The sequence below is a fragment of the Quercus lobata genome, chromosome 11 (genome assembly GCF_001633185.2).
Source record: "Quercus lobata isolate SW786 chromosome 11, ValleyOak3.0 Primary Assembly, whole genome shotgun sequence".
Lineage (NCBI taxonomy): Eukaryota > Viridiplantae > Streptophyta > Magnoliopsida > Fagales > Fagaceae > Quercus > Quercus lobata.
This window is the reverse complement of record NC_044914.1, coordinates 651346-660805: the sequence shown is the minus strand read 5'-3', so window position 1 is coordinate 660805 and position 9460 is coordinate 651346. Positions and strand designations below refer to the sequence as shown.

Sequence of the window (9460 nt, the reverse complement as noted above, 5' to 3'; positions counted from 1 at the left end):
TTGTGATGTTTATATTATTTTATTATGCTGAAAGCTAAAATAGATCCACTGCTGCAGTATGTGTGTAGGTAAAATAGATAAAGTAACTTTTGGTGGAGCTAAATTGCTAAAAATTTAGCTCCACTGCTGTGGATGCTCTAATGCTACTAATGCCTAAGTTCATTACATCCCATATATAGTTATAAACTTATAATACACAAAAGTTGGGTATGTATTTGTAGGGACACGATTTTTAACGACCCAAGGATGACGTTGGGCTCGTATGTAAAGGGCTCGAACAATACGATTTGTAGAGAGTGGGTTTGGAAAGGCCTGCGCTTGGGCGCTGGGCAGGGGTCTGGTCCTGGTTTCATGAGAGCTCATACAAAGGTAGGTTTGGACTGTATAGCTGACCCTTACATCGATGTGGTTTGAAAGGTTCGGCTCCAATTCCGAGGAGCATCACATTCTCACCATTCTTCCTCCTTTTTCGTCCCCCCCTTTTCTTTTTAGCTCTCTTTCCCTTTTATACTAGTATTCACTTCCCGTTCTTCATCTACGTGTCAGTTTTTTCTTGTTTGGGGCAATTACTCGTCCTATCAATCCTTACGTCAGAGTGGTTGGGAAAAGCTGGATAGCATGGTATGGAGTATGGGCTTGTCAGGCGCTAGGCTCCACGTTATGGTGTTGGCAGCTTTCTCGCTTGTATTGCTCTTGTACTGAGTTTGTCCTTTTTTTCAAGCGTTTTGTGAGGCGTTGAGCGTGAGATCGTCCTCGGCCACATTCTTGGGCCATTAAGGGGCTCTTATCATACATCCTCGGTAGTAGGGCTCCTTGGCTTGGGCTTTGGGCCCTTAATGTGAAGTGGGCCGGGATTCCAAATTTCAGGCCCCATCGTATTAAATTCCAAAATTTTGCTTGGCAGCTCCCTTCCTCATTTTTTAAGTCCATCTGCTACTTCATTCGCCTCACGGTATATGTGATGAAGATGGACAATCTATTTCCAAGTTATAAGGTTCCTACAATAAAAAATCAAAAAGAGCAACATCTAAAGTATAAACACCATATGTCCATTCACCTCACAGTAATTTGTCCTTTTTTTTTTTTTTTTTTTTGAGAAAGAAACTGATAGATTTTATTAAAGAAATTCAACTACATCCAATTGTAAAATCGAAATAATATGTAATGAGACATCTTCCATCTATACTTGAAAATCTGGTATGCATAACGCTTTTTTAGCCAGACTATGAGCAACCCCATTGTCGTTTCTCTTAATGTGAGAATACAACAATCTTACAAAACTATTAGCAAATATTTTCGCATTTTCAGTCAGCAAACCCGTTGATGATAAGCTACGCTTTTCTGCCTTCAAAGCTTGGGTCAGTCCAAGAGAATCACCTTTAAGGATGGTACTACGAAATCCCAACTCAAACGCAAATGACAATGCATTGAGGGCTGCCAGCGCCTCAATTTCTTCAGCCTTGTATGCTGGAGGGATTTTTTGTGAGAAAGAATCCAATTGAGAAATTTATATAATATAATGAAAATTAGAGAATTGCAAATGACCAATCAAACCAATAACCTAACAATAAATCATTTCATCAATTTCAGGAAGGTTTAATTTTCCATTAACCCTCCTTCAATTCCAAATTTAAGGTAAAACTCCTATGCTTTTTATTGAATGACACCTCAACTCTTTCAAATAGGAAAATCATATTTAGACCATTAAAAGAACAAAATGAAAAAGTACATGAAACTTAAGAAGTTCATTTGAGAACATCCCATTGTAGTAATAAACTAGAAGCTAGAATTAATTTTTTGTAATAGCAAATTTAAAAATATAAAAACTAAAATGAAAATTTGTCGACTAAAAATTGAAAATAAAGCCAAAATATAGAAATCAAAATGCTGTTTTTACAGAGATATTATTATTCCTCTTTTTTTTTTTTTTAATAATAGAAGAATGGTTAGAAATTTAATTGAAAGAAGGAGTTACATCATAAGAATCACATCATTTTTTTTTTTTGATGGGGAAGAATCACATCATTAATCAGCCAGAACAGAAGAAAACTGTAAAAGGTAAATCCTCTAGTAAGTTATAACAGAAAGTTAGCCTCTATTGGTTTTGGAAAAAACCATTGATTCTCCATGGTTTCAGATACTATATAAAAATTATTTATTTAGTTTTATTTTGACAAAATGGTGAGATTGTGAAAATGATATGGGCTGGCTATTGCTAGCTAAGAGCCATCTCATACTTTTCGCAGTCAGTCAGACACAGATAGATAAAATAGATAAATTTCTTTCTCCCTTTATCTATCTATTGTTCTTTAATGGCGGTCTCATCCCACTTCTTCTTCATCTACTAACAACATCATCACCATTACAGAGAGAGAGAGAGATAGAGAGAGGTAAAAAGGGTAATGGGTCACCATCACCACCACCACAACTCCAGCGATGGCATATCGCAGAGAGTCAGTAGTCCTCGTTTCTCGGGTCCAATGACTCGCCGAGCCCACTCGTTCAAGCGCAACAACAACAGTGAAAACAACATCAACAACAACAATAGCACTAGCAATAGCAACAACAATAGTGGTACTAGTGGCGGTAGTGCTAACACCACCACTACCTTGCGTACCCACCATGAAATTGATGTCCATCTCAGCTCACCCAGATCCGAGATGGGCACCAGCCCGGTTTCCCTTGATGGGTTTGAATCCACTTCTTCAGTTTTGGAAAGGAAGCACCACCATGTGAGTCACAGAGTAAACATTTATGGGAGTAGTGCTAGTAGTGTCCTCAAGGGATTCTTGCTAAGCAAATCTGGGGTGGTGGAGTTGGGTTTTAGAGAAAAGAAGAAACTTGGGCATTGGATGTTCTTCTTGTTCTGTGGGATGTGTATCTTTCTGGGTCTTCTCAAGATTTGTGCTACTGGTTGGTTTGGATCTGCCATTGAAAGTGCCACCTCTAATCAGGTTACTTCTTGTTCATGTTCATGTAGCTACCAATAATCAATATGTGTGAATGCCAATTGAAAAAAATAATAATGATATGCTATATTCATCTTTGTATGATTGTATTGCTTGCTTGTCATGTTCTTTCGCATCTATGATGTAGCTTAATGGGGGTGATTAATTTCTTGGTGTTTGTGTTTCAATAAAATATTCATTTTCTTGATTCATCCCCTTTGCTAGGCATTTCATGACACGTTAAAATTGTCTAGGATTTTGAGTGATCTGGCTTGGTTTGCATCCTTTATCTCACCTAAACTAATCCATCTTTTTTAATTAGGATTCAATTGACTCCATCACTGGTGGAAATCTAATGGATCAAAGCTCTCATGAATATGGATATAGGGAGGGAGGAATTGAAGTCGAACGCACTCTAATGACGGTGTCATCAGGTGTATTCAGCACCCAAAACGGCATTGCTGAAGTAAGTTTCCATTCTGTTTATCTTTAGCACACTGTTTATGCACTTAGCTCTGATTGTTTCTCAAAAATACATATAAATAAGAAGTAATTTATGACAATTGCTTACCTTGAGAATTTACTGGTGGATCATGTCTCTTCAAGAGTATTGCTTCTTCTTCATAAAATATCACTTGTTTCGGTGACAACCACTTTGAACCTTCCTCCAAGCCTGCCCTTCCATGCCGTCATGAAATTGAGAATCTCTGACAATGCTACCGCTCCAAATCCCAACTATGCCACTCCTCTTGGCCCTACTTCCCTCTCACAGACTCTCTCCTCCGCTCTCCTCTCCCTCCATTCTAAATATGCCATTAAGTTGATAGGAAATGATGAATTTTAACTTTTAAATAGGGGGTAGAGTTGAGACAGGGTTTGAATTAAGGATCACTACCACTATCACTATGATAAACTTCCAGTAGTCCCAAAAATTTAAGCTGATAAGAAAGGGTGAATTTTAGTACTTAACCACTATTCTAATACTTATGATGATTACAGTTCTCAAGTATCTGGTCCAAACCCAATAGTGAGAATTTCACCCAATGCATCCACCGGACAAGAAATCACAAAAGTATGATATGCATATCTCTCTACCTCTGATGTCTATTTCTGTTGTGCTTACTTGTTTGATTCCAAGGTTATTGCCTTTTCTTACTTCCTTCTTCTTGCTTCTCTTTGCAGAGCCAGATGCGAAGACAAATGGTTATATTATTGTAAATGCCAATGGTGGCTTGAATCAGATGAGATTTGGGGTCTGGCTGTTGTGTGTTTTTTTTTTCTGTTTTCCATAAACTTTGAATGTGAACTATAGTCTGATGTATAAATAATTTTAGAGCGCAGATTTGTGATATGGTTGCTGTCGCAAAGATTATGAAGGCCACACTTGTCCTCCCTTCACTTGATCATACCTCCTACTGGGCTGATGAGAGGTTGGTTTGTTTTTGTACTTCTACCACTTTTCACTACAGTAATTGGAGTAATACTTGTAAGAACAGTGGCCTTGTATGTTTGCTCAATATGAAATTGACTCAAATTGGTGAAAGAAATTATGTAGGATTCATAATCTTAAAAAATTTTATGCTAACTTTTTTGAGAGTGAGTTCATAACACTGAAGTTTATTATTTTCTTTCCTTTCTCTCCTTTTCATTGCTTAGTAAGATAATGAATAAATAACATCTCTAGGCCTTTTGCATAACACTTGGAAAAGTATTGATCTTTTCTCTAGTTAGCGGATGTTAAAATTACATACCCAGAGCAAACCCTTGGGTATGAAGACGGCTTTTACCCTCCTGTCCCTGAAGGAGAAGATGTCTTATGAACGTGACTACAGGAGGGGTTTTTCTTGTCCTGCGTAACTGATGTCTATGGGCATGCATACAAGTTTTTCATTGATCAACTTCGAGCTAACTATTTTTGTATATATGGATATATGTTTGCAGTGGCTTTAAGGATCTGTTTGATTGGCAACACTTCATTGAGACTTTGAAGGATGATATCCACATAGTTGAGAGATTGCCACATTCTTATGTTGGGATTGAGCCTTTCAACAAAACACCAATATCCTGGTCTAAGGTAAAACAAACTTGTGCATCTTGACTTGACTCATTTTCTTTAAAGCATGTGAATAATATAGCCAAGAGCCTTGTAGCTCAATTGGCACCTACTGATGATTCTAACAAAAATGTCTTCATATTCCCCCTCCTCATTTGTAACCATTGAATTAAAAAAAAAAAAAAAAAAAAAAAAAAAAAAAAAAAAAAACCAGGCTGCCTGTAAGAACGGGATAGTATGTCCTCCATGCAATGTAAATCATGTGGCAATAAGTGACATATCAGGTCACTTAAGCTTCCAGCACAATCCGTTCTATGCATAAATGAGCTAGGTGCTTCAACATAATTCTGACATTACATGCTGTGCATCTTACTTCATTATTACCTTTTTGGAGATTAATCAAATTCAGTTACTTGTATTCATTTGTTCAGGTTACTTATTATAAGACCGAGGTTCTCCCACTTTTGAAGCAGCACAAAGTAATCTATTTAACCCATACTGATTCTCGGCTTGCTAACAATGAGATCCCAAGTTCCATACAGAAGCTGAGGTGCCGTGCAAATTACGAGGCATTAAAATATGCGGCTCCAATAGAAGCCCATGGAAACTCCTTGGTTTCTAGAATGCGACAGAATGGAAGTCCATATCTTGCTCTCCATTTGAGGCAAGTTTTGATAATTCTCTTTCTTTCAAATACTGAGACTGATTTCTTTTTCCTGCTTGTTTTAGTTGTGATTGGCACGAGCCATATGCTGATTAAATGGGTGCTGATTTTATTTTTTGTGTGGGTTTCTCTAACTTGATTGTTGATTTTTTCTTTCCCTCTTAATTATTAAAAAAAGAAGAAGATCTTTTCTTTCCCCCCTTAAAATTTGATGTTAAACTTCCTCTTGAACTGTATACAAATATATCCCACCATTAGAGTTCAATGCCATTTTGATTTAGAGAAATTGAAACATAAAGGGACCAAAGTATTACATTTATCATCTGCTTATCATAGGAATCAATGGTATCAATATGAAACTTGCTTTCAAATTCCTGTTCACATTATTTTGAAATGATGTGTTTAACCTTCCAATGCATGATTTTGGGAAGAAAGTAGGCAGGGGGCAAAGACGAAAGAAAGTGCAAATCTTTCAGACTGTAGTATCCACCTTAGAAAATGGGTTGCTTTTTCTGAGAACATTAGTCCTGAGCTCTCATCAAAGCTGTGAGCAATCTCTAAAGGGGATTTCAAACTTGGGCCAGGCTCAAGATTCATATTAGGTTTTATTGAAAAGGGGACCTTATGAATCACTTTTCTCTGAATGCGCAATGCAAATAAGGGAGCCCACAATTGACTTGTGGGATTCCTGGTATATTGTGGTTTTCTTGGATTGGTGCTCAGACTAGATGATGCAGGACAGTCTAGGCTTCACCACCAAGAGCAGCCTGAAAACTTTAGGCTTCACCACCTAACCACCAAGTAAAACAGCACCTGGAGCCTTTTGATCGAACTTCTAGGAATAAAAGACCATGTCCCATAAAACTTTTAACTAAAGATAATCTAAAAACTTATCCCTATCTAAAAAGATATGAAATCTAATCCCTATCTGAACTCAAACTAAAAATGAAATTCCGAAATAATCCAATCCTACAAGATAAATGATAATCAGAAATAACAAATTCCAAAATAATAGTAGGACTATCTTGCTCTTATGCTTGGTTCAATTTCTAGGCCTACTTATTTGCTAAATGAAGATCTTATGGAAGAATTATAGATAGATAATGATATGGTAATAAGGTTAGGGGTTGATTTATCTTGTCCCAACTGCTTTAATTATTCGTATTCCTCTCTGTGTTTTCTATTACAGGTATGAGAAGGATATGCTCGCATTTACAGGATGCAGTCATAATTTGACTGTAGAAGAAGATGAGGAGCTACGGAGGATGCGGTATGAAGTCAGCCACTGGAAGGAGAAAGAGATTAATGGGACAGAAAGAAGGTTGCTTGGTGGCTGCCCATTGACTCCTAGGGAGACATCTCTTTTGCTTAGGGGTCTTGGCTTTCCATCCAGCACCAGGATTTACTTGGTAGCTGGTGAAGCTTATGGTAATGGAACTATGCAATATCTTGAGGATGACTTCCCCTACATCTTCTCCCATTCCACTCTCTCTAGAGAGGAAGAGTTGAGTCCTTTCAGGAATCACCAAAACATGCTGGCTGGTATAGATTATGTTGTTGCCCTCCAGAGTGATGTGTTTGTTTATACTTACGATGGCAATATGGCAAAGGCAGTTCAAGGTCATAGGCGCTTTGAGCACTTTAAGAAGACAATCAATCCTGACAAGTAATTTACTAACCTATATTCTCTATAACTCCTGTCAACATGTCTAATTAGGCTGTTTTTGTTCTCTCTGTATTGATTTTTCACTCACCAAAATTGCAGTATATAAAATTTTCATTCTGTGAATTCAGGATGCATTTCGTAAACCTTGTTGATGAGCTTGACGAAGGAAAAATCTCCTGGAAGAAATTTAGTTCCAAAGTCAAAAAGCTTCACAAAGACCGTGATGGAGCTCCGTACTTTAGGGAATCTGGAGAGTTTCCAAAGTTGGAGGAAAGTTTTTATGCGAATCCCCTTCCAGGATGTATTTGTGAAACAAGAAATAAAAAATAAAAGCTAAATGAAGAGATTTTGTCATCATGTTTCACTGTGTTCAGCTGCATGCAAAAGAGATCAAATGGCATGCTGCCGTTACTTCAGCTTTATTGTCTTCGGGAACAACAGTCTTAAATTTCCAAAATCAGGAGAGAATCAGCTTGTTAGATAGAAGACGCTCCTACTTATATGAGGAAAAATCCTTGGTTTAGATAGAACTGATACAATGAATTCTGATCGCAGACAATAGCAAGGGCGACTGTGGACAGGTCAGATTTATATTTCTCAAGATATAAAAATTTAAAAGGGAAACATTTATACAATGTATTGAAACTTCTCTCAATCTCTATCACACCACACGCTTCAAAAAACAATTGAAATTTCCATTTTTTTTGGGGGGTGGGGATGGGGGACTTGGGGAATAGCGATAGCTTGCATATACTCCGATTTTGTAACTTGGATAATTAATGGGATACAAGTGAATACTGAATGGATTGTATTATTTCAAGATATCAATAATAAGAAAAATGTGATTTTAAAGCTTTCATCTTCTGCTGATTGTTGATGTACGAACCTCTTTTCTGAAGTTTCTGTTATACCATAAATAAAAATAGGAAGTGGTGCATATCTCTTCTATGCTGTCACTGAATGGGGCACCTGTATAATAATGGTCCTGATGTCAATGATTGTGTGCTGTCAATAAATGGTGTTCGAAATGAATTATGATCTGATAAGTATAACCAGTTGAAGAATCAAATTTCCCTTGTGGAAGCACCGGAGTTCAAGATTTATGCCAAGCTTTGCTATTTCAGCTTCGTCATGCATCAAGCTAAAACAATTAAAACGAAGACACTATATTTTATGTCATGATGTTATGATGCTGGTGTTGTTTTGAAAGAAAAACCAATCCAAAATTAAGTGAAGAAAAGCAAGGAGTTCACGGTGCAGGTGATCTTGATGACGTGATGTGAAAGTGTAGTAGAAGGGTGGGTCAGTGGTCACCATTTTATCTTCAAGTTGGCCAAAAGATGAGCCAATAAAAGATGCAAGGAGCAACACCATAAAGGTTGAGAAAGACATCCTTTCATGGTTTCTTGTTAGATTTTGCGGATGTTTATTGAAAATAGTAGTCACTTCGCTCTTCCTCTGTTGGAAGAAACATGAGGAAACAAATTTGTAGTAAATTGAAAACCAAGAGGTTTGCAAGTCCTAAATGCTGGGTTGTCTCTGATGGAGACTCAGATGTATGGACTGTTGACTGTAATTGTGCTCTTAACAAATAAACAGAACTTCATGAGATTTAGAAAATAACTGTTGTTGCCCATAAGATAAGATAAGAGGACTAATTATTCTGACATACATATCTCATTGGAATCAAGATTACATCCAAATACATATTCAAGGCTTTGGCACCTCATTTCTCATTAAAAAAAAAAAAAAAAAAATCCCTGCGTAGCACCCATTGAACTTACTAGCTCGAAGTCTATATTTCATCTTTCTAGTTGTATTATACTAGTATTTTTTAAAATTTTAACCAGCAGAACCTGTAGACCTTGCATCTATCTACTCTTCCGTTATGCATTACACAATTTATATTAACATAAGCAAGGAAAGACTGCTAATCATTGGAGATAATTACAAAATAAAAATATAATATTGGCTACCAAATTTTATAGTCCAACAAAGTCAAAACTTTAATAAACACCCAAATCCAAAAGGACTAAAATAATGAAAAAATAATAGTGATAAAAGTAATTTCCAATCAGAATTTAGAAAGCGATTTCAGTGAAGTTCATCCATGACTCATTTTAATACAT

At 36.8% G+C, this 9460-nt stretch overlaps 1 protein-coding gene across 2 annotated transcripts; it reads left to right on the top strand.

Annotated features, from left to right (window-relative positions):
• The first annotated feature begins 2163 nt into the window (after positions 1–2163).
• LOC115968325 (O-fucosyltransferase 35-like) lies at positions 2164–8531 on the top strand. Of its 2 annotated transcripts, none has more exons than XM_031087692.1 (9): positions 2164–2954; positions 3271–3414; positions 3948–4020; positions 4131–4201; positions 4290–4378; positions 4890–5022; positions 5433–5665; positions 6855–7336; positions 7460–7543. In XM_031087692.1, the coding sequence occupies exons 1-8, from the start codon at positions 2403–2405 to the stop codon at positions 7333–7335; spliced, it is 1776 nt and encodes a 591-aa protein (XP_030943552.1). In that variant the 5' UTR covers positions 2164–2402; the 3' UTR covers position 7336; positions 7460–7543. The 2 variants fall into 2 exon arrangements, with proteins under 2 accessions (XP_030943552.1, XP_030943551.1); XM_031087691.1 differs by having other exon boundaries at positions 2257–2954; positions 6855–7331; positions 7460–8531.
• Positions 8532–9460: the final 929 nt, after the last annotated feature.